At 44.1% G+C, this 26,227-nt stretch overlaps 1 protein-coding gene across 1 annotated transcript in view; it reads left to right on the top strand.

The window, feature by feature from the left end:
- Positions 1 to 7,181: 7,181 nt before the first annotated feature.
- Arhgap42 (Rho GTPase activating protein 42) overlaps positions 7,182 to 26,227 on the top strand; it is a 215,109-nt gene continuing 196,063 nt past the window's right edge. The window contains 1 exon segment of the mRNA XM_038321482.1: positions 7,182 to 7,659. Within this exon segment, the coding sequence (XP_038177410.1) occupies positions 7,506 to 7,659 (154 nt within the window). The 5' untranslated portion in view covers positions 7,182 to 7,505.

Raw genomic sequence — 26,227 nt, 5'->3', positions numbered from 1 at the left:
TTCTGCAGTAATCTGCCCACACAAACTGTCCACAGTGCACTTGAGGAGGGGACAGTCTCCCATAAAGGAAGTGGCCACTGTGACTCCTAGCCAGATGCTCTTTCTTATGTTTTCTTCCTGGAGGACCTGCTCCAGCCACAGAGACTGCGGGTCTACTCCTTCTGTTAGGGTTAAACCATTCATGAACGGGCAAAATTCCAGTGATAACTTCTCTGCTGAATGTGGAGTTATTTGTTTGAATTAGTTTCATTAAGCCACAGCGGCGCATGTTATTTTCCTCAAGATGTCCCTCCCTGCCTATGCCAGGGTCCGTGGCAGGTTGCCAATTGGTTGCCACACTTAGGGGTTGGAAGCAAACAATGAGCTCTATCCTCTCTTTCTATGTCCAGTCAAGCTCAAGGAACAAGTGGGATCCTCTGTGCCAAACAGGGTAGCTTTCCCCCTTTCATCACCAAACTTGCTCTAAGATGTCTTCATAGCAACAAAGTCAGGGACAAACATTCTGGACAGTTTTAGGGCATCATGCATTCCCCACAGTATTGTTCAAAACTCTTTAAAGCAGCGATTCTCAACCTTTCTAATGCTGTGACGTGTTAATGCAGTTCTTCATGTTGTGGTGACCTGAACCATAAAATTATTTCATTGCTACTTCATAAATGTAATTTTGCTACTGTTATCACAATGTAAATATCTGATATGCAACCCTTGTGGAGTCATGACCCCCATGTTGAGAACCACTGCTTTAAGGAATAAAAGTTATGAAAATGGGGCTAAGGAGATAGTTCAGTTAGTAGAGTTCTTGCTTAAGATGCACAAGACCTTGGGATCTATTCCTAGGATGATAATAATCAGACCTAGTGGGCCATATCTGGGACCCCAGCATTCAAGAGGTAGAGGTAGGAAGATCAGCAGTTCAAGGCTATCCTCAGCTATATAGAGTCTGAAGCCCAGTTTGAGAAGATGAGACCCTACATATGGAAATATGAAAAGGAACTATAACTCTTTTAAGGCTGGGGAGAGGCCCATTCAGGAAGAAACACTGCACTGCAAGAGATGCTGTCTCAAACAAGATGGATGGTAAACACTGATGTCTTTCCACCCTACACACACTGCTCAGGATGGACTACAGCAGGGCTGGAAGTCATCAGTGGGACAGGCCTGCCTAGCTCTTCAAGGCTCTGGGTCTAATGATGCAGGCTGAGAACTCTGAGAATCACACACTGCACAAAGAGGTACAAAGACACACCTCTTCTTTGAATGCAATAAAAGTATCTTTAAAAGCAAGGATTCAATTGACTTTCTTTTGAGATGCTTTCTCACTGGCCAACTTGTAACTCTCTACATAGACCATAGCTTTCAACTGACTTTAAAGTGCATATTTGAACCAGAGCTGAAAAGATGGCCAGTAGGTTAAACATGCTTGATGCTCTTCCAGATGGTTTGAGTTCAGCTCCCTGTACCCACTCTGTGGGTTCAGAACCACCAGCAATTCCAGTACCAAGGTGTCTGATGCCCTCTTCTGGGCTCCAGGGGCTCTGTCACACAAGTGGTATGCATACACAGAGAGAAATAAAAGAAATCCGTGTGTGTGTGTGTGTGTGTGTGTGTGTGTGTGTGTGTGTCGGCTTTGTCTTCTTTGACTTTATCCTTAATGTTTGACATAAATAACTTTAGACAGAGAAAAAACAATACTCTATGACTTTTTGTCAGTGAGCAGATGACAGCATAAGAGAATAATACTTTATGGAAATGATGACTGATGCCTTCTGTCTTTGCTAATTAGTCTCTCTCTCTTTCCCTCCTTCTCTCATCTTTCATTCTCTTTCTCCCTTTCTACCCCAATTTTGTCTTCTCTCAACAGTGGTAGCTGATGAAGGTTTCATATTTGGGCTTTGTTCTTTTCTTCACCCAGTTTTTTGAGAATAGGGCAGCAGAGCATACGTGAGCTGTTGTACTGTCACTGTGAAATCCGTGCCTTGCTGTTACTTCTGCTTGCTTACTTGGTGGTCTAGGCTTGTTGCTGATATGGTTCTCTGTTAAACTAAAGCCATACCCAACCCCTCCCCCACATTTCCAGCCTCATCCATGCTCCTTCCCTTCACCCCTACCCCTCAAGCCTCGGGCTGCCCTTCTCCCCAGACATCCCAGTTTATCACACTGATTCCTTTTAAATGCAGGATGGAAAGCAAAGCTATTTTGATATCCACTTCATCTCACAAATCACTCACTATATTTCTTCCCTCTCTCTTGACTCTGCTTGTGTCCTCCCAGCCTTGTGTAGACCTACGACATCCAGGCTTCCTCATCTCGGCTCTCATACGGTTGGTTGTTGCTCTTTGGTTTTCCAAGTCTGTTGGCTAAGGAGCTCCTGGAACCTGGAGACTCGTACAGAGTGGTCTATACTCTCGCTTGCCCTGTGGCACACTGCTATTTCTTATGCCCACACAAAGGCATTTCATCTCAAGGCTAACTGAACTTAGCATTTTTTTTTTTTATCATTGTGACAGTAATCAGAGGAACTAGGAGACATCTATGTATGAGGGACGGCCTGTGAGAAAACTTTCTAGCCCCCAAGGGGCCTGTAATTAAGTCACACGGTGATGTCATACGTCACCCAACCTGATGAGGAATGGTAGTGAGAGAACATCGTGGGAATAAAACAATGATTACAACACTTTGTAGTGATTTGTTTTCATTTGGGTGGAATGTGTGTGTGTGTGTGTGTTTGTGTGTACTCGCATGTGCCAACAGAGGCCAGAAGAGAGCACCACATCCCTGAAGTGGCAATGACCTATGCGTGAGTCCACGCTTGCTTTGGATAGAGCAGCATGTGCTCCTGCCTGCAGAGTCACCTCTGCATCTCTGCAATGATTTCAGTAACAGAGTTAACAATACTTGTCACATCAGGGCCTAATCTTAATGTTCTTTCTCTGTTGTTAGAAGAGTGAGTATATTAGAATCAGGCTATCAGTGAGATAGCTCAGTGGGTACCAGCATTTGCTGAAAAGTTTGATGACCTGATTTCCATCCTTGGGATCCACATGGTAGAATACATAACTAAGCCTTGCAAGTTATCCTTTGATCTCCACACATTTCATGGCAAATAAACAAGTGCATATATAAATATTAAGTATATACATGTGATAAAATAGCTTTAAAAACTGAATGTTGATTCCATTGACTTTAAAGTATGTCTTCTTTGTCAATAACTGACCTGAGTAAATGAAAACATATACAAAGGGGCCATGTGTGCTTCCTTTCAACCGAGGAACCCCGGTCATTGAAGCCATACAGGCAGAAGCAGAAAATTGAACAGTTGTTGCCAGGCGGTGAGGAGCAGACAAGAGGACTTGAGTTTAATAAGAACAAAGTTTGAGTGGATGAGGGTAAATGTCCTGAAATGAAAGTCAGGGAAGACTGCCCACAACCGGGGATGTACTTAGTTTACATATATTTAAGCACAGTAAATGATTTTTAGAAAAGAATCACATTGTAGTAGCTTGAATGAAAATGACCCTGTAGGCTCATAGGGACTGACATTATTGGGAGGTGCCATGTTGTTGGAGGAAGTGTCTAACTAGGGTGGGTTTTGAGGTCTCAGAAGCTCAAGCTAGGCCTATTGGGGCAGTTTCCTCCTGCTTCCTTTGGATCCAGCTGGATAACTCTCAGCTCCTTCTCCATCACCGTCTGCCTGCATGAGACCATGCTTCCTGCCATGACAATAATGAACTAAACCTTTGAACTGTAAGCAAGCTCCAGTTAAATATTTTCCTTTATAAAAGTTGCTGAGGTTACGATGTCTCTTCACGGCAATAAAATCCTAACTAAGACAGATGCTTTTGAAAAAGTTATTATTGTTATTATTATTAGAGACTGAGTCTGTCTACATAGCTCTGACTGTCCCAGAATTCCTTTTGTAGATCAAGCTGTTTTTAACTGGTAAAGATTGCCTGACTCTGCCTCCAGTTTGCTGGCGAGAAAGGCGTGTGCCAGAAAGCCAGGTGTTTTTTGTTTGTTTTGTTTTGTTTATCCTTTGGGCGTGGTCATGCTGGAAGTCATAGGCATGATTGAGGATGAAATGGAATGGTGTGAAACATGCCCTGAGGGGATTCCTTTAGAAACAGCTACAGTGACCCTCATAGAAGACAGGGAAGACTACAGCTGCCCACAGTTTAGTCATCTTCTCCCAAACATCACTGTAGTTCTAGAAAATTTGCTTCTTGGAGGTGTAGGTCTTTTCTCAAGGGGCCAAAGCAATGGCTCAGTGGTTAGGGGCACACACTGCTCTTGTGAAGGATCGTAGGTCACCATTCGAGGAAATTCAATACCCTCTTCTGACCTCCAAGGACACCGGTCCACGTGTCGCATGCTCACACACGTACACATACATAAACACTTAAATATGTAGCTAAACACTAAAAATTAATTTTAAAAAAGTCTGTTCTCAATAACTTCAAGACAATACCCTCACAGAAACACTTCTGGAGGCATGTACCAGGGAAAGAAGTTTTGAGGCAGATTCACTCGCTACATCTGCTGCCCAACCCCACTCCCTGTTCACCCTTGCACAGAAACACAAAGCCCAACTCATCACCACTCTATGAAGCAAACAGAGACATTTCCTGTGCCAATACCCATGCCAGTGCCAGCGGGTGTGCTCAGCCAACAATATCCGTGCAGCCAACAAATGCCACGTACTGCAAAAGTGCAAGTCTCTGGAAAGTCTCCAGCGAGAAACAAATTACACTTGCAGATTCGGGAAACTTTCATTGAGAAGCCCATTTCTTGCAAACTATCAGGTTCATTTATCACGGTCGGAAAATAATAATGTGCAAACAAAACTGTCAGTATCTCTGAAAGCCGAACCATTTCTGGTGTCTCGGGTGGCTGGGCTGACAAGGCATGAGAGAAGGCCAGACTAGCAGCTATGATTAGAGCATGAACCAGACTGAATCATGGGTAACAAGAAAATTCATTCATTCACACTGTACTATTGGGTGAAGGGTGGGCAGAAAAGTCACAGTTCCACCATGGGGTGACTATGAGCTCCAGTGGCACCCCTACCAGGCTGCAGCGTACCTGTGTCAGGGGTACATTCGCTCATTCATTCTGGATTTTCTTTCCTGAACATGCTCCGAATTCTTTATCTTCCCATATAAATCACTTTACCTGGGTCCCAGTGGTATAGACAGTCAGCATAAAACATAGAATTACCTATCCACTCAAGGGAATGATAACCCAGGTCTTAGAATCAACAACTGCTGCATGTAAGGCTTTGCAGAAAACTGAACAACAGATAGCAGCATGAAAAGCTGCTTATCTAAGGGTGTGATACATTTTTCACAGAATCAGCCATAAGTTATGAGACAGAAAAAGCAATTGTTCTGTTTTATACTCTTTCGGACCACTCCATGTCTTCTGGGTGCTTGGAACAGGAATGTGTGGGGCCTTCAGTTTGTGTGACGCATAGATGGACGTGAAGATACCCCACTACTTCCCCCTCATAACTGACAAACAGCGCTGCTCTCTTCCACAGACAAGGCCACACTTGGAAATTAAAATAAATGTAACTGGGGATGGCGGGATGGCTTAGCTAACAAAAGTGGTTGCAGCCAGGCCTGAGAATCCGAGTTCAGTCCCTGGTATCTATAAGATGGAATAGAAAAACAACCGCAGCAAAGTGTCCTCTGACTTCCAGTGTCACAAGTTTATACCCCCCTCCCTATAAATAAATATAATAAAATCAAATAACTTGAATGTAATTGTGATCACACATTTTTTTTTCAAATGTGTGCAGAGTAATAATGAAAATATGAACTGGGTGTGGTGGGGCACACCTTTAATCCCCAGCACTGAGGAGGCAGAGGCAAGTGGATCTCTGTGAGTTCAAGGCCAGCCTGGTTGCCTGGTTTATAGAGTGAGTTCCTGGACAGCCAGGACAGCCAGGGCTATACAGGGAAACTCTGACTCAGAAAAACAAAAGGCAGCAGCAGCAGCAGCAGCAGCAGAGAGAGAGAGAGAAAGAGAGAGAGAGAGAGAGAGAGAGAGAGAGAGAGAGAGAGAGAGAGAGAGAGAGTTGAATGTAAGCTTTTTAAAAAAGATTTTAAACAAGCCATCATGCATATTGTTTACATGATTTTGTCTATTTTAAAGTTTACATGCTATTTTTAATGTTATTGTATGCTTAACAAATTGAAGCTAAACTTTCTGAAATTTAATTGGGAAAAAATGTAAAGCACTCTGATGGATTTTTTTCCCCATGATTTGGACTTTTTTTTTTTTTTTTTTAAAAAAAAAAAGCCAACAAAACAGATGGTTCAAATATACACAGCAATGGAAATGTAGGAACGAAAAGCAGACCCTTAAGAAAAGTAACAGAGTTCTCAGAAATTTTACTGATGAGGCAGGATGGGGTAAACAGCGGCCTCTCTTGCCGCCAGGATGTCAACAGAACTCAAATTCACTAGGTGAACCTCTACTACAGGGGTGACTTCCTCTTCGCAGGAATTCTTTTTTAACCCCAAGGACAGTGTTTCAGCGCACAGTTCATGTTGACCTTGAACTCTCAACTAATCTCTTCCTTCAGCCTCTTAAGTGCGGGTATTGGCCACCACTACCACCAAAGAAAGAGTTAAGTATTCCTTTGAAATACTTGGTCAGGTCAACATGTTGGCATCCACCCAGGTGACAATCTGAGACTCCAAAAATTGGACTGCAAAATATGTAAATTTAAAAGCCTTCCCACCTTCTTACAGACTGGGGGGAAGTACTCCAGACACCTCACCGCTGATCAGTGCAGCGGGACTGGGAAACAGGCAGAACACCCTTCTCACCTCGGACGTCTGGGCAGGATCCTTAAGGCAAGGAAACCTGAACGCAACTGGGAAAGTTTACTCCAGCAGTCTTGAGAATACTGACTTTAGCCCCAGCTAACTTGGGCGTCCCTTCGCGTGTGCCTGGGAGAGACTCTGGGCGGTTGGAGATGGTTTGGGACGCACAGGGCCGGGCAAGCACAGCGGGCCGGGAGGGGAACAGGTCGCGCTCAGGGCAAGGCTGCAGAGCAGTGCTGGGCGCCAGGAACGAAGTGCGCGCGGCAGGGACCGGGCGGGGACCGGGCGGGGACAGCGAGGGGCGGGGAGCGCGGAGGAGGATCGGCCCGGGAGCTGCAGCCCGGCCCGCGTGCTCTCGGCACAGGGGGCGGGTTTCCCTGAGGGCCCGAGTCGCCGCGGGACGCCGCCGGCTAAGTGCGCGCCACTGTCCCCCCACGGCCCGCGAGTGGCGCTGCCAGGAGACTGTGTTCTGCGGCGCAGCCAGCAGCCTCGCTACCCCCACGCTGAGACCGAGTGACGATGCACCCCGGTGACAGCGCCCTGAGCCTTCGCCCGGCCTCGGGGTATCTGCACTGAGCCCGGCGCGCGGGGCCCGGTCCTCCGCGCTTCCCCGCGCTCCCCCGTGTTCGTAGTGTCCCCTGCACCCGCCGCTGCCGCAGCCACCGCGCCTGGGCCATGGGGCTGCCCACTCTGGAGTTCAGCGACTCCTACTTGGACAGTCCGGATTTCAGGGAAAGACTTCAGTGTCACGAGATCGAGCTGGAGAGAACCAACAAGTTCATCAAAGAGCTGCTGAAGGATGGCTCTCTGCTCATCGGGGCGCTGAGGAGTGAGTGGCGGGCCCGGGGTGTGCAGGGCCCCGCGGGGTGCGGGACCCAGGTTGGGAAACCCAGACCGAACTTCTTTTGTTTGAATGGATTGGGGACAAAAGCTGAAGGGCTCCCCTGCTGGTGGACAACAAAGTCTGTTCTTAGAGGTTCCTATTTACTTCCCTGGTAACACCGGCAAGGGAAAGACCCCCAGACAACCAACCCTTCAGAGTCAACTTTTGTAACTTGTAGCCGAAAAGATGTTGGGAACGTTTACTTTTGTTTGTTGTTGTCAAGGTTTCGGTGACTGGTTGTGTTGTGTTTTGTTTTTATTCAGTTTTTTCGTTGTTTTGTTTTTTAAAAGCCCTAGAGAGGTAGGTGTATGCGCCTGTGGTGCCTGCACTGGCGAGGCTGAGGCAGGAGGAACGCAAGGAGTTTGAGGCTAGCCTGAGTTAAGAATGAAATCACAGGGCAGCCAGGGGAGTGAGATCCTGTGTCCAAACAAACAAATGAACAAACAGAAACAACAAACAAAAACTCCTGGGAGGAGTGGAACTAAGAGCATGGTTTTCGGAGTTAACATGAAGCTAGCGAATTTAGTAATATTTTAGAAAAATAATTTCATACAACGGTGATGCTTCAGTACTTGATTTGACTTTTAAAAAATATACTCCTGCAGTTAGGTCATGGGTAAGCTGTTTGGACACAATACAGTAGCAGCTGATTTTACAGTCCTAGACTTTTCTGAGTACCGTTTTTGGGCTGCATCGTGTGTGGTGTTTGCCATTGGAGAGAGTTCAGGTCTCAGTTCAATCAAACTTCTGATGATGGATGTCAGTATCTGGATTCTGCCTCCTTTCCCACACCCCTCCCAACAGGATACTTTCCTCTTTTCTCTCCCATAACTTACCCTTCCACTATTACCACTTAAAAAGTTTCTCAAGCCAGAGTCTCATACTGAGAACCAAGTGAATTAATTACTACACGCTGAAGCTTAACCATTGCCTCTCCGCGGGAGCGTCAGCTTTGGAAGTGCTCCCGGGGCTTTGACCTCTGACTGGAGAGGCCTCTGGGTGCTTAGGTAGCCCCGAGATCTTTCAGGAGAGGTGCTGTCCTTGCACAGGTGGGGTGCAGGGCTACATGATGAGGGTCTGTGTGTGCCTGAAGCAGGCTCCGCACTCAGCGTCTGACCTATACTTGGAACACTGTACTACTAATACTACTGTACAAGTATTTCACTTAGATGCCTTGAAATTAATGCCTTCCAAGTCCCTTTGGTTTTAGACATACCTGGTGCTCAAATATTTATGCACCATGTGTGTTATTTTCCCAGAATAAAAAAGTATATTTGTGCCCATTGTCAATTAATCCGAATTTGAGACTATTATGGCAATGATTGTCTATTTCCGGTTTCCGGAAATACTGCTTCTTAGTGGTTCTTTGAGCCGTGTTTACACGAATGTGAACACCCTTTCTATCTGGTTTGAAATCGTGGTTGAAGTCTCAGCAAATCTTGCTGAGCTCTAAGGAGCACGATACAGCCTCAGTCCTCAGAGAGGCCGTCCCTTTCCCCAGGTGCTGTGCCTGCTGACTCACGATTTGCTGGCAGCTGACCGTTTGGTGTTTCACAAGTTGAAAATGTTTCCTGACATGTATTTTATTTCACTGGTGATATTACATACTTTCTTGGGATTCTTCGGTTTAGCTTTGTGAAGATCATGTGTTTCTTCTTGACCCTCTATAGGTCTTTTCTGTCATTTGTCCCTGAGGGCGTGTTGAGGGTGTTAAATCCTGGAGGATGCCAGGATGCCCAACCTTTTTCATATTGGGATCTGAAAGGACACGGTCTGCATTCACATCTCTCCCCGGAAGAATGTGGCCTTGAGGGCCTGCCCTTGCTTGGACACACTAGGACCCTCCCTTCTGATTTCGGCCTTCTGCCCTTGAATGTATAATCCTGCTGTCGCTCCAGAATGCTTTGTGACAAGAGTGTGTTACTGTAACTAACACACAGTTGCTACCCTTTTCATTGTGGAAAAAGCTGTTTTATTTCACATTAAATGAGTTCCCAGGACTGGTGAGATGGCTCAGTGGTTAAAAGTGCTTGCCATGCAAGTCTGATCACCTGAGTTCACACCCTGGAGCCCATAGTGGAAAAAGAGAAGTGACTCCAAAAGTCAATTCAGTTGGTTATAGGCATGCCAACACACACACACACACACACACACACACACACACACACACACACAGGCACACACACGCACGCACACGTGAGAACAGATACCCGTATCAGCTGTCAAATGGGGATTTTGGAAGCAAAAGATGCTTGAAAAGACAGGGGAGTACTGCTTTTTGCTCACTGATCTACTTCTGTTTCCCTAAGAGGATGGTCCAGGCCAGTCTACAGCTGCTAGATGCCTGCCCTCAGAAGCTGCTATGGTCATGCCCTATTTGAAGGGTTTGAAGTTGGCTTAGTGCTTTCCCAGGCCCAGCGAGAGAGTCCTGCTCCTCCTGACTTTTTTCTATCTCTCTGAGGAGGTATTCAACTGGCTTAATAAGTTGTGTCTGTGATCCATTTCAGGATTTGACCTAAACTTGTCTCACTAATAATGGTTTTCTAATATAACCTGTTTAACTAAAGATAACAATTTCTGATTTCTATTCTTACTGATGTGGTACATTTTTGCTGCAGGCATTCCTGTGTATTTGTTTGTTTACTGCAGAGTCTTCTGCAGCCCAGACTGGCCTTGAGCTCTCTGTCTTCCTGTCTCTACCTCTAGAGTCCCAGAATTGTTGGCACTTGGCACTACACTCATTGTGCATACTTTTTTGTTTTACATGTATATCCCTGTCCCAGTAAAATTATGCATGTCTCTTGACACTGGTCTTTTAGTTGATCGTATAGAAGACTGCTTATAAATTGAATTAGGTAGTTTTATCTTGTGGGTTTTTTGTTGTTGTTGATGTTGTTTCCTTGTATTTTGAGACAAGGTCTTACTAGGCAGCTCAGACTGGCCTTGAACTTGAAATCCAGCTGCTTCAGCTTCCTGAGTTTTGGAATCACAGCATTCCATTACCATACTGAGTTGAACCAGATTTAAATTTTATTTTCTACATATTAGTGTTTGCCTGCATGTATCTGTATGCACAGATGTGTGCAGTGCCTGCAGAGGCCAGAAGACGGGGTCAGAACTGAAGTCAGGGTCTGGGACTGAAGTTATAGACAGTTGTGAATCATGATGTGGGTGCTGGGAATCAAACTCAGATACTCTGGAAGAGCAGCTAATGTTTCCTTCCTTTCTCCCACTCTCACTTCCTCCCCTCTCCCTCCCTCCTTCCCTCCCTCCCCTCCTTCCTTCCATGAGGTGAGGGCTCACAATGTTGCCCAGGCTCATTTTGAACACCTCCATTGGTTGCTCTTCTTGCCTTCAGTTTCCAGAGTTGTCGGTGTGACAGGCTCATATGGTTCCACTTCAAATGATTCCATTCCATTTTTGTACCCACTCTGAGGAAAAGGGTGATGGTCTAGCAGATCCATCTTGACCAGAGTTCAAATCCCCATGATGATAGCTGGCAATAGCTACAAATATCACTCCTGCGATTACCCACTGACTTCGTCACACACCTTATATCTAGAAGTGACATTTGACCATGTTCTTGATAAACAGTGACTCAAGTTTGGTTCAAGCTGTGTGACTCAAAAGTTCCACCCTTATCAAATATTATGTTATGGAACTTTGTTCCTTTATAAGGTGCCAGTTTTAAAATATTTAAATCACAGGTTTTCACTTACTTTTTTCTTTTAAAGAATCATGTGATAAAGTATTTCAGTATTATTCCCCCATATTTTCCCCACATAATTATTTTTTGTCTATACTTTGCATTTAAATAATTCTTGAGAGAAATGAACTTTTTTCTTGAAGTAGACTGCAAAAAGAAAAGTTGGGTGATGATCGGGAAAGAATGGGATTAAAAATAACTGAGATTTTGACTGTTGTAACTGTAAAGGAGAGAGATGTAAGAGGTGATGCACGCAGTAGCTTGGTTTAGACATTTTGCAGTATACGCATGTGTCAGAATGCAACTTTGTGTGCCAAAAGCGTATACATTTTTGTCAGTTTTTATTTGTGTATGTGAATGCAAGCACACACACATGCAAATGCCAGAGGACAACCTCAGGTGGTCATTTCTGTTTTTTGTCTACCCTGTTTGTATAGTCAGGGTCTCTCACTGGCCTGGAACTCACCACGTAGATGAGGCTGGCTGGCGTGCAGCTCCAGGGATTCTCCTCTGGCTCTCTCTTCCCAGAGTTGTGACTGTACAGACACACAACCACAGACATGTTTCTTTTCAAGATGTGGGTTCTGGAGGTGGAACTCTGGTCTCCATGCTTACATAGTAAGCCATCTCCCAAGCCCAGTGCCTGTAAATTAAAATCAATTAAACAGTAATTCAAATACATGTAGCCCTCTGTATCTGCAGTCAGCGAGAGAGCTAAAACTCTGGACGCAGAGCATCTTCATCTTATCATTTTCTCACTTTCTGTTCTACCTCTGAGGAGACACCATGACCAAGGCAACTCTTACAAAGGGAAGCCTTTAACTGGGGGCTGGCTTCCAGCTTCAGAGGGTAAGTCTGTTATCATGGCAGGAGGGGTACAGGCCTGATGCTGGGGCATTAGCAGAGAGCTTTACATTCTGATCTGCAGGCAACATGCAGAGGTGCGTGTGTGGTGGTGGTGGCAGTTAATATGGACTTATGAAACCTCACAGCCTACCCCTAGTGACACACCTCTGTTGTATGATGTTTTTTACTCTTTTTATTTGTGGGACCCGCCCCTCAACTCTCAAATAAATCACTCACAGAGGATTATTATTATTTATGAATGTCCGACCTTAGTTTGGCTTGTTTATTGCTAACTTTTCTTAACTTTGAATTAACCCGTCTACCTTTTCAATCTGCGCTTTTATCTTTTCTTACATCTGTATGTCTAACTTTCCTTCTTACTCTGTGGGTTGCTGGGTGTCAGGGTGGCTGGGTGGCTGGGTGGCTGGCCCCTGATGTCCTCCTCCCCTGGTTCCTGTCTCCCAGGCTCCCCATCCTTGCTCCTGCCGCACTATTGGCTGTTCGGCTCTTTATTAGACCATCAGGTGTTTTAGTCAGGCAGAGAATTACAGCTTCACAGAGTTAAACAAATGTAGCATAGAGAAAAGTCCCTCCTCCAACAAGGCCACACCTTCCAATTCTTCCCAGCTAGGTCCATGAACTGGGAAGTATTCGAACATATGAGCCTATGGGGCCATTTTCGTCAAGCCAACTCAGTCATTTCCCCAAAACAGCATAGTGCAGCATGTATGTTTATTTACATTGCAGTAGGCATTATAAGTGGTCCAGAGATGAAGCTGAATGCTGGTGTGATCTGTATGGACTCTATGTCAACACTATGCCCTTTAGTAGGTGATGTGCTTGGGTTTCGGTGGTTCCCGGTGTCTTGGACCATCCTGGTGGATACTGAAATAAGATGATAACCCCTCTAGATAACACCTCTGTCTGCATTCTTCCCTCCAAACTGCTGGTCAGCATCTTGGGCAGCCTTTCTCTCCTCTGGTTTTTGTCTCAGGGGTTTATGCTGGAACTGGCTAGCTATTTGGTTTGCAGTTAAGAGTTTCTTCAACTTGTGTGTTTGAAGTTCTTAAGGGAACAACCATAATGGAGACATATATATATTCAATTATTTATATTGATTATTAAACATACATGTGATGGCTAATTTTGGTTGCCAATTTGACAAGACCTGGGAACAGGGAACCTCAGTTGAGGGCTTGTCTCCATAGGAGTGGTCTTTGGGAATGTTTGTAGAGCACTTTCTTGACTTGATTCATTGATGTAAAAAGGCCCAGTCCATTGCAGGCAGTATCATCCTCTGAGCTGTAGGAAGGTAGATTACTGTGAGATAAAGAGCCAGTAAGCACTGTTTCTCTATAATTTCTTCTTCAGTCTCTGCCCTCACTTTCCTCAAAATGTGACCAAGAAGTTAAATTGAATAAACCCTTTCCATCCCAACCCTTGCTCGTGTTGTTAACCCCAGCATTGCAAACTAGGGCAGTATGTAAGCATGAAGTGAATTCTGTGTATTACATTCATACTATCTTAAAAGCAGATAAACATACTTTTTTCCCACGCCACAAGAGGGCGTGAGAAATCTCTCTCTCTCTCTCTCTCTCTCTCTCTCTCTCTCTCTCTCTCTCTCTCTCTCTCTCACACACACACACATACACACACAAACACACACACACACACACACACACACGACACAGAACTGCTCTGTGACAGAATCGGACCTGGGGTTCGAACCCTGGCCCTCGCATGCGCAAGCGCCACGCTTAACAGGCTGAGCTATCGCCCAGCTAGCTAAGCTTATACTTTTAACGTAAACAATACTGAAAAACCAGCACAAAACTTGTCAACTCCATATAATTAATTTAATGGTGCTGTTTTGCTGAAACTAATTTTCCTCTTACAGAGATTGTTGATAACATCTGTAGTGTTTTCCGGCAGCTTTCCCAGTGGGAACTCCTTCAGCATCCATACCTTGATGGACTTTCCTCACACACCCAGCCATTCACTGGGCATATCACCTGCCTTCTGGAAGAAGATTCTTATGACAATAGTGCCCCATGACCCCACAAAGATGCATTGCGCTCATTCCAGTGCTTGGGATGTGGTCCAAGTGGATGTAGACTACGCTAGGGAGGTAATGAGCATAGGTTAGCATAGCTCCCTGTAGATATTTATTGTCACAGTCACAGACATCAGTGTGACGTTCACTGTTACACACTTATTTGTGATCTGGAATGAGATAAGTGTTAAAGGTCAAAGGCAAACCTAGTGTCAGTAAACACAGTGAACTGTCTTAGAAGGAAGCTTAGGTATGCTGGACCTAGGAGCCTACTGTGGAATGAGGAAGGCATTCATGGCTTGATTTGGTAAGTTGGCTACATAGCAAGATGGCAGCCATACTGGGCTATGGGAGACTCTTCTGTTAACAGCAGTAACAAAAAGGGGTTGTTATGGGAAAGATGATGGACCCCATCTCCCATTGCTTGCACAAACTAGGCCTTGCTCATAGGCTTTCGCTACACCAGTCTCTGCTTGGTTATACCTGCTCTGCATTCAGAAGTTTGGTTGTGTGGGTAAAAAAATTAGGTAAAAGGGAGAAAGGAAAAGCTTACAACATTTGAGAGGCCGTCCATGGCTTCCTCCTGTTTACAGAATCATTTGAATGTGCACGGATAGTGTCCTCTGAGGCTTTTCTTGGTATCTGAACTCGCCGCCAGGCTGCCTTCAGTTGAACTGGCATCTGTGGTGCCCGTTTTCTCCGGAGCTGCTTCATTGCTGTGCACTCCACTGAGGTGGTTTCACTTGCTGGATTGGGCAGTCAAGTCAAAAGTGTGAGTGTGTAATTACCTCCCCATTCATTTGCTTCTTACAGTCCTTAGAACCCGACATAAACTAGCAGATGCCTTTCAAACATGCAGTAATTAATTTTTAGGAGCTGGATTCAGACTATGGAGCTTTAAGGTCATTTCGGGGACTTGTTCCTTGGGAAGGCAACCATACTTGTGCTAATTTCGACAGGTGCCTTGGTGCTCACCGGAGTAGAGCTAAACCAGTCTGGCTGATTGTTCCAATCTACCTCGTGTGTTCCCCAGGAGCTTAGTGGGCACTCCAGAATGGCGTCTGTCTCTCCTGCTTTCCTTTGCAGAGGATGGTGTCATTGAGGCGCTTTTCTGAGTTAAAAGGTCAGAAAACTGAGTTGCAGTGAGAACAGCAAGGCAGTGCCTGTATGTTGGAAGGAACACCTTAGCAGTGAGTACTAAGGCTCAGTACCCCACAGCCCTAGTGGCTGGAGGCCATGTACGCAGTACTTACACAGGCAATCTGCCCATGCTAGCTTTCAAGCAGGTGCCGTGTGCCACCTCCCCATCTGCCACAAGGCAGGTTCAGCTTGTAACTCTGCCAGTTTTTCCCTCTCTTTGAACCTGCCAGACCGCTGCACTGAATCTAATCATCCCTCCAATGTGTCCTCAGTAGACTAGGCCTCATCGACCGAGAGCGGCTTTTTATTGACTTTCATCCTGAGATTTAGAGCCCACTGCCAAGTGCCTGGTCATGTCAGTCATGGAACCCTGGCTTCCACTTTCATAGCAGCCAAGCTCTTAGTTATAGTGTCTGGCTTCTGTGTAATCATAGTAACTCATATAGAACTAGTCCAGCCTCACAGCCCCTGAAGCAAAGGGAGAGGCCAAGCTGATAGAAGGACAGTCATTGAATGTAATTATTTGTGGTGGTGCACGCCTGTAATCCCAGCAATTAGGACACTAAGACAGGAAAATAAGGAGTTTAGAGTCATCCTTGGCTACATAGTAAGTTTGAGCTCAACCTGAGCTATGTGTGATCTGTTTCGAAAAAGAAGGAGAAAGAGAAAAAGAGAAAGGGAAAGTTATGTAAACATTGGCCAGGTTTCCTTAAAACTTAAATCTTAAAAGAAATTATTAGCTGGGCATAGTGGCCCATGCCTTTAATCCTGGAACTCAGGAGGCAGAGGCAGTTGGATTTGTGAGTTTGAGGGCAGCCTCTGGTCTACAGAGTTCTGGGACAGCCTGGGTGACACAGAGAAACCCTGTCTTGATAAACAAAAGCAAAAGTAAAAATTATTTTGTGTGCATGTGGTATTTGAGTTTGGCCTTATACACTATGTGTGGAGGTCAGAAGTTAGCTCTTTGGAGTTGGGTTGAACCCAGGTTTCCCGGATTACACAGCACACACCTCCATGTTCTGAGTCATCTCCTGGGCCCAGATTTAAACTTTAGTTAGGATATTTCTAGGAGACATCTAATTGGATGTGGATAACCAGAAGATTCCATAGTATCTGACTTCACTGTCAAGAATCTAGCTTTCTTTACACCCTTTAAAAACAGCATCAGGGATCATCAAGCAAGAGGATTGTCAGTTCCAGGTTCTCCTGGGCTCTGCAACCAGATCCTGTCTGGAAGAGAAGGATCTTGTTACTACACTGAAGCAGGAGTTGTGGTGGAACCTGCATACGTAGCGTCATGTAAAGAGCATGGTTTGCTTTAGAACATGCCAAATGCAGCGCAGGAGGATGCACATGGCTGCTCAGGCTGCTGGGGATTTTTGGTTTTGGGTTTTTTTCCAAACAATCTTTTTCCTTATTGCCGAGGTGTGGATGTAGAAAATTAGGAGGGCCTGCTTTTCTACATTTTGCATTCTTGAGTGGCAATAACATTTTAGATTATAATAGATATGCAGGGAGAGGCAAGAGTCACATACCTAATGAAACTGCAGAACAGTTTGGTGATGATGGATTTTTCTTTTCAGTTTAACCCTTAGGTATTTTAAGAAATGCAGAATCCCTGGGTGGTGGTAGTGCATGCTTTTAATTCTAGCACTTGGGAGACAGAGGCAGGTGGATCTCTAGGTTGGAGGCTAGCCTGGTCTGCAGAGTGAGTTACAGGACAGCAAGGGTTACAGAGAGAAACCCTGTTTCGAAAAGCCAAAATTTTAAAAAAAAAGGAAGAAAAGAAAGGCAAAATTGTGGCAGTTTTACAACGTTGGCTTTTCTGATTTGCTTGATTTTTTTTTTTATGTAATAGAGAGTGCCTCATAAATTATATTATATGATGACCATACCTTGCACTTCTCAAAAGTCTCAAAAGTGGAATAGGTGAGTGAGCAATTTTTCTAAACTTAAAGGGCCATATTCTGCAGATGAGACAAAAGTTTTCCGATGTAAGGTTTCTGTCTGCAGGGAAGATGGTAGCTTAGAAAATGACTTTTGCAGGTGTGCCTTCAAGGTGCAGACAGACTGAATGTAGTTAGGCTGGCTTTTTGTTGTTTTTGTCTTTTGAGACAGAGTTTTGTTGTATAGTGCTAGCCATCCTAGAACTTACTCTGTAGACCAGGTTGGCCTCAATTCTCCTGCCTCTGCATCCCAAGTGCTGGGATTAAAGGTGTATACCACCATGTGATGTGGGATTCCCCTCTGTATGCTATGAATATGTTTTATTACCATTGGTTATAAATAAATCTGCTTTGGCCAGTGGCAGGGCAGAATATAGCTAGGTGGAAAAAGTAAATTGAATGCAGAGAGAAAAGACACAGTCAGGCAGACACCATGTAGCTGCTGACGGAGAAAGACACTGGGACCTTACCAGCAGGCCACAACCTTGCAGTGATACCTAGATTAATAGAAATGGGCTAATTTAAGATGTAAGAGTTAGTTAATAAGAAGCCTGAGCAAATAGGCCAACCAGTGTTGCAATTAATATAGTTCTGTGATTATTCGAGTCTTGGTGGCTGGGAATCACGAGTGCTGTCTCCGTTTACAACCGTGCACAGGTGACACTGACTTCTGAGGTCATCCTGGCAGTTATTAGTGTGAGGAGGCAGCAATAAGATTGGTAGGGACTACAGCCTAATCAAGAGCAGGGACTCACGGGGTATGGACACTGAGTTTGGAAAGAGGGGGGAAGATTGGTGTGTCTCAGTATGAAGACTGAGCAAAGCCATGAAGATGGCGGCCAAGGAAGAAAGAGATTTGTCATCAAAGTTATCAGGAGGGGATGTTCGAGTGGCAGTTGTATACACACACACGCACATAGACACACACACTATACAAACTGTTCTCATATATATATATATATATATATATATATATATATATACACACACACACACACAAATGATATAATTTTAAAGGACAATGAGGCATGGGAGAATATGGATGGATGTATAGGAAGTCTGACCTTTGGGGACAGCATTGACAGAAGTGACTCTTATAGGGTAAATAAAGAGAATATATAATGTATCCTGAACAACCATGATGGAGGAAAACCAGAAAAGAACCAGATGACTGATGAGTTTTTTCTCAGATGGTCAAGTTTAGACTGTGTTGGGTGCTTGGCATTTTTTCTCAAAGCCTACTCATTTATTTCTGTCTATCTGTCTGCCTGCCTGCCTGCCTGCCTGTCTGTCTGTCTCTCTATCTGGACAAGGCATTACTATGTAGCTCATAGTGGCCTTGAATTCATTAGGTAGCCCAGGTTAGTTTCAAACTCAGGACAACCCTTCCACTTCAGCCTCAAGAGGGCTGGTGTTACAGGCATGAGCCACCGTTCCTGGTTCCTGGTCCCATCTTGATTCCTTACATTGCTCTATTAAAGATTGTACTTTTATGACTGTTCATGGCTTGCTACGTGATGCTGTGACACCCACTTACAGCAGGGCGAAACAAGATTTGTGTCATCAGATGCTCCTCTCCCAGTGCATCTTCATGTTGAAGCTTCAGTTTGCCTTGTGTTAGAGACTCTGCTTTGAACTTCAGGCAGGGCATATGCCGGTTTTTCCATGTCATCTGAGTATTAAATCTGGATAAAAGCCATGGAGAATGCTTGCTTTTCAGATGAGCTTAGCATTGTCACTCACAGGTGTGCCTGGCTAATAGCATTTCTTCTCTGATCAAGAAAACATTTAGTACTTGGTAGGTGTGCGTAAGATTCAGCATTAACAGCATTAACAGGATCCAGTTGAGCAGAAAGGGCCTGGGCTTTGGAGTGAGCAATGCGCCTTCTCATTTCAACCCTGTCGTTTATAAGTGTGGGCATATCCCCCACTTCTCTTGTGACTTTACCCTCTCCAGAGGAGGTAATAATGTTTACTTCACATGCATTTATTTCTTTGTATTGCATATACTTACAATTTTTATTTATAAAATGTGTGTTGGTATATTGCCTGCATGTATGTCTGTGCACTGAGTGTGCACATGACTGGTGCCCTCAGAGGCCAGAAAAGGGATTATATCTCCTAGAACAGGGGTTACAGCCATCTCATGGGTATAGGGAATTGAACCCAGGTCCTCTGGAAGAACGGCTAGTGCTCTTACCTGCTGAGCCTTCTCTCCAGCCTGTACTGAATGTTTGACATCTACAGAGTTTATAGGGCAATGGATAACACTTGGTCTTCAATGTTAATTTTCTCACCATTTTCTCCTCTAATGTTGATGCTAGGAAGTGAACATGCTTATTAAATGGCCAGATTTACAAGGGATCGTGTCCAGCTAATATCTGGAAATGCTGAAGTCAAATGCTGTCATCAGACCACTTAATAGAGGAACTGATTCCAAATTCTGTGGAAAGAAAAATCATTGAGAAAAACTAGAAAACTATAGAATCTTACTACAATAAGATTGATTAGATTAGGCTTATTATGAAATGGATGTTTATGGCTGGAGACATGTATGACTCAGTTGGTAGAGGGCTTGCCCAGGAGGCAGTGAACTCTATGCAATTCAATTCCTAGCACTACAGAAACTGGCTGTGGTAGTGTGTGCCACATTTATCCCAGCACTTGGAAGGTGAGACAGAAGGAGCTCAAGACTTTATAATGAGTTTGAGGATAGCCTGGGATACATGGAACTCTGTCTCAGAAGGAAGGAAGGAAGGAAGGAAGGAAGGAAGGAAGGAAGGAAGGAAGGAAGGAAGGAAGGAAGGAAGGAAGAAAGGAAGGAAGGATAAACAAATGGACATTTGCAATAAAGAATCTTCTCCTGGGCCAATGGGATTGTGCAAGCCTAAGAAATTTAGTTCAATCACCAGAATCCACAGTGGGAGGAGAGATCCAAAGTTACCCTCTGACGTATGTACAGTGGAACATAATTGCACTCAGATGCAAACATCACACCCGTGCTCACACACATGCTACCCACATGCACACACATGTACATATATACACGCACATGCGAATACACACATGCTACACATGCATGCACACACACATGCACACGTGCGCACACACTACACAATACACCTATGTGCACATGCACATGTGTATGCACGTGCGTACACACATGAACACATACATACATGTGCATACATGCACACACATACATCCACACGCACATGCGTGCGCACACATACACAATTTAATAAAAGAACTTTTGTTCAGCAACCATGAGGATGTGTAGTCATTTAAATATAAGGGTCATTGCTACAAAAGTAAAATTGTACAACTGATTATGGTTTGTTGTTAAAATGCTGTATAATATCACATGGCTTGTTTTCAGCATACTATTTCAAAGGTTTTTTTTTGACAAGGTCTCACTCACAACGTAGCTCTGGCTAATTCTCCACATAGACTAGGCTGGCCTCAAACTCAAAGAGATCTACCTATTTCTGCCTCCTGAGAGTTGAGGTTAAAGGTATGCACCACCATAGCCAACTCAAAGGGCTGATTTTAATTTTTTGGGATGCTTTTTTAAAAATGCCATTCATTAGCTGGGTGGTGGTTGCACACACCCTTAATCCCAGCACTCGGGAGGCAGAAGCAGGTGGATCTCTGTGAGTTCGAGGCCAGCCTGGTCTACAAGAGCTAGTTCCAGGACAGTCTTTAAAGCTACAGAGAAAGCCTGTCTTGAAAAACAACAAAAAAAATGCCATTCATGTTTTATGTTTCATTGCTGCCATGAAACTTACTGCATTAAAAATTCAGTGAGTTGGTCAGGGAGACCCAGGAAGAAACACAGCTTCTCAGACTTCCTCTTTAACTTCTTTTGTTTTTAATCCATGAAAGATTCTCTGTAAATTACTAGCTAGCAACTTTCATGTTGAATTTTCACAAACATTGCCTTCCTGCCTTCACACCTCCAATTTCTGGCCACTGACTTCGTGTTTTCTATTTACGCAATTCTGTTTGAGCAATGTTTTTTTGCCCCTTAGAAATGAAATCAAGGCAATTTTAAAAGTACATATTCAGGTCTGGTCTGCTTTCTTTGGCTGTGGCAAGCATACAGTTTTTAATGGGCCAATGAATTATCCCAGGTGTTCTATGAAAATATAACTATGTCTCTAAGTAGAGTTCTTCTGAGTCACAGATCCAGGTGTTAAGAGAACACACTTCTGACAATGATTCCAGCACAAAGCCCATAGTGACTTTAATCTATTTTGTCTTTTTTTGTGTGTGTGTATGTGTGTGTGTCTGGAAAAGATTCCAGCTTCTATAGAAATCCCTCACAGGAAGACATGACATTTTTATGTTGAGGCAACCTATGCTGAGGCAGATGAATCACAGTTGGCTTGAGAAAGTGGGAGACTCTGCGTTCAGTCACTGGCTTGTACTGCCCCCTAAGATTTGCCTTCAGTTGGTTGCTTTGGGAGCGGACCTTGACCTGGGCCCTGTGCTCAGTCTCTGGTGAATCTGTAACTTTCTCTGTGGTTGTTTGCTAGCTTGGGTTTGGGATAGCTGGCTGCGCCACACAGGCGCATTCCAACCAAGTTCCATCATTTATTCTGTCATTATTAGTTAGTGTGTTAATCATTTAAAAAAAATCATTGACAAAACATTTCAGAAGATCAACTCAGCCGAAGAGCAAGTTAATTTCGGCTCATATTTCAGAGATTTTCCTTCGGCTCCACGTTTTGTGAGCTCAGGACAGAACACAGAGGCGAGAAGGAAATGGTGTAGAAAAATGTTCAGCACTTGACATCTGGGGAGAGAGAGCCAGGGGCGGGTCCTGTAGTTCCTCTGTGATGGACCTACAGTGGGTGCAGCCCACGTTCTTCACCTCCCTTTGTGTTGGCAGGGCGGGTAATTTGCTTTCTTTACTTTCTGCTGTACATCACTTGAAAGTCTTAAGGAATTTGGTGTAATATCCACAAGGAATTTGGCATAATAAAATGTTAGTCGTTTATTAGCTCTGCTTTAGGGGATCTGCAAGAATTGTTCCCGCGGAAGTTTTATTGTTGCCTGCCTGGTTTGTTCCTTTCTTGTGCCCAGCTTCACTGACTTCTGCTTACTTAGCACATCCATGTTTCATGTGGCTTGAATTTTATCATATTTATTAATCATCCTTTCTAACCAAATTATTTTACCAGTGTCTCTTTTGCTCTTTTTCATAATAAAAATAAATAATAATTTAGGTCAAGAATTTTGGACCTGGCCTTGTCTGGTCCTCTGAGCAGATATGGTTTTCTAATATGCTGTTAGCATCCCGGCTTACTTTCTGCTATTTAAATCAGGAGAAAGGGTAGTGGGAAAAATGATGCAAAGATTTCTGAAATCCTGTTTTTTGTAAAAATAGTGTATTTTTTTTTTTTTTTTAGCAGATCTTTCAAATGATCTTGAGATGATGAAACAATTTGTGTAAAGGGAGTTAAAATCTAGGTACCTGTTAAGTAGATTCCTAAATGGCCTGAGGTTGAAAAATCACCATTAGTAAATTACCATTTACTTCTGTTAAATTTTATTAAAGCATTTCAGAGGATTAACAGTGAATTCAACTGTTAAGCTCACTTAAGTGGTAATATGTTGTTTCTGCTTTAACAAATAAAGCTTGCCTGATGATCAGAATGCAGAGCTAGCCACTAGTTAGCCATAGAGGCCAGGCAGTGGTGGCACATACCTTTAATTCCAGCACTCAGGCGGTAGAGGCAGAAGGATCTTTGTGAGTTCAAGGCTACCCTGGGCTACACAAGATTGATCCAGTCTAAAAGAGAAACAGAGTCAGGGAGTGGTGGCTCACACTTTTAATCCCAACATTAGGGAGGCGGAAACAGGAAGGGCTATGGCTGAGCGGAGAGAGGAAAACAAGGCCGGAGGACACAGGAGCTAAAGGCATTCAGTCTGAGGATTTGTAGAGACAGAATCTTGCACCCTTTGGTCTGAGGATCTGGTAGAGGTAAAAAGTCTGCGTAGTGGCTGGCTCCTTTACTTCTCTGATCTTGCAGCATTTACCCCAATAACTGACACTGGGCTTTTATTATTAAGACCAATTAGAATTCTAGCAACACACTTTTATGTTAAATAAATGTGTTTTTGTGTTTAGTCTGAGACAATTCAGTTTCATCTGATGTAGCCATTCCCACAAACTTCAACTTCCAAACTTGATGGAATGTTTCATTTTCCTTTGACTTCTGTTAGGAAATGCTCAAGTTCCAGATCTGCAGGCATTTTAGTGAGCAGATGCAACAGCCAGACAAATAGCATCCCAGCATGGTTCTCAGACCTGACCAGGAGGTGATAGACATTCATTAGAGCTAGACTTTAGACTCTTTGACCTGCTTGAACTACACCAGAGAGACCTAAAAAAGAACTATTATCTAAACCAGACTGACTTTGGATCCCAAATTAATCATACCATGTACATCCTTTTAACTCATGTCTTCAGTTAGGAAGTGTGGGGGTGAAGAGCTTTAGTCGCTTTGAGCCTCTCTTGAATATGCAGATCGAGGAGAACAGTTGAGCACCCTGGAGTCAGTGGCCCTGAGGGAGAGGCTCCCTTTCTGTTTCTTTTCTGTTTCCCTGGGTAAGAACAGGCAAGGCTACGTTGGTGAACAGGGGTCATGCAGTAGCTTAGCAAAGAGGCTGGTTGCCCTTAGGGTAGAAAGCTTCCTCTGCCAGATACAAAGCTGACTAGCCTTCTGTCCTGGGCAGCTGCTTGAGGCTCAGAGGCCAGATGGTATCTTGGGTTCCCTGGCCCCTTCCTGCCTCTCCCAGATTAAAAAAAAATGAGCTTTGCCTGCTTGGTTTTCAGAGTAATTGTCCGTTTCTCTAGATTTATACTCTGGCATATTCAGTCAAAGGTAAGAACTTAGTTGGAAGGTGTCTAGGGTCTTCCCTGGAGACTGAAGGGGTCTTCTTTCCCAGAGTGTACCCAGGCATGGCATCTTCACCATGAGGGGACCTTGCAGAAGGGTCTGGAAGCAAACATTCTTGTTTATGGAATCTTGCAGAATAGAAAGATGGGAAGAGAACTGGGGTGGGTGAGTGCAGGAGGTGGAGACCTCTCTAGAGCAATTGCAGTGAGCCTGTCTCTGGGAGAGTGGCAGCCTTTGCTGTGGAGGGACAGCCTGGCCATGCGGTGCAGCACTAACCCAGCATTGGAAAGAACACTAACTACCCTCATGACTGATGGGAAGTGAGGGAAGAACTGGGAAGGCTGAGCCTGGATGTCACTGGCCTAAAGTGCACAGCTTGCTCCCATGTCTAATTTCACTGTGCTGGGTTCAAGTGTGGCCTGCAGTCATTTCATGCTGAATAGGGTCCTTGTCCAGCAGTGTGTAGCACTTACCAGTATGGAGCCAGCACAGACCTGTTTATGGCTCATTGTGCGGGATGTTTCTAAGCTCTGATCGTTAGATACCAGAGTTTAATTATGAGTAAATGAAATAAAGGAGCAGATTCTGGAAATGCAAGGCAGTTGGTGCAGACAGTGGGGTTAGTAATTATGACAGCCAGCTGAAAGAAACTTCTAGTATGTACAGTTGCCAGTTGTTGGTTCTGAAGGGGAATTGGAACAGTGTTTTGTGGTTTTATATTCTTAGGATAAAACATGTTTTCTTAGCAGAAATGTATTATTAGAAAGTGAAACTGAACTTTATTCTAAAAATGCACTCAAAAATAGAAAATTACCTAATAGTTTTATGAGTGTGGATATTTTTTAAATTTATTTTTGATAATTGGTCTTCATGAAAGAAAGTACCATTCTTCTCCTTTTAGACTGTGTAAAGGTTATTTTTTAATAAGCATGTGGCATGGATGAAGAAAAAAATAAATAATCAAAGGCAGAGAGTGTTGATTTAGAATCCAACCTTGAAGAAAGGCCTTGGTAAACATTCTTGGATAAACTCTTCTGGTACTTATGGCTATAGAATTCAGTATTCATGGGGTGTCAGTGGCTTACAACACCTGCCTAACAAACATCATTATATGTTCATCAGCTGAGGATGCTTCTGGGCTGGGCGGAGAACACAGTCCAAAGAGGAGCCCTGGAGACGCCCTTTGGGGTTTGCATGTGTGGATGCGATGCCACACGGAGCTGGAGCAGATGTAATGTTCACTCTCTGTAAGAGCTGTCCTGGCATCCTTTTGGTACCCTGAGTCCCTATGTGTCAAGTGTCCCAGTGGTTCGGAGCTTGGTTTGGTCCTAGAAGGTCGCTGAAGTCTATTTAGTAAGTTGAGTAATGTTAAAAAAAATAGAAAAAATAAGATGCAATACTTACTGAATGTATGAAGGAAAACATTGTTTAATGAAATTTGTCTGGATTTGAAAACATGCCTGAGTCTGGTGGTGGGATGGAGGATGTGGTTCTTCTTTAACACTATTTCTCACATGTATTTTTATTTATATGTGTGTGTGTGTGTGTGTGTGTGTGTGTTTTCTCTGTTTACCGCATGGATTCTGGGATTGCAACTCAGGGCATCAGTCTTGACAGCAAGCGCTTTACCCACTGAACCTTTTTGCTGGTACAAAATGTTAATTCTCAGTGTGAATCCTAGTCAAAAATTAAAAAGGAGGGAGACTCCATGCTGAGGGCCACATTTTGTGAGGTAAGTGGATCTCTAGCCTGGATGAGGTGAAGGCTCTTAACTCTGCAAAAGTGGGTAAGCAGCCCTGTTGCTGAGAAGTGTGCTGGTACTCCAGAGTCAGTGTAGTACCACAGCTCTCTGGTGACTGTCACATCTCATGGGGCCTACGAGGCCCTTCAGAGTAGAACTTTGTTAACCCCCTGT

The sequence above is a fragment of the Arvicola amphibius genome, chromosome 3, assembly GCF_903992535.2.
Source record: "Arvicola amphibius chromosome 3, mArvAmp1.2, whole genome shotgun sequence".
Classification (NCBI taxonomy): Eukaryota; Metazoa; Chordata; class Mammalia; order Rodentia; family Cricetidae; genus Arvicola; species Arvicola amphibius.
Note: the sequence above shows the minus strand (reverse complement) of the source record. Positions and strands in the feature narration are given on the sequence as shown.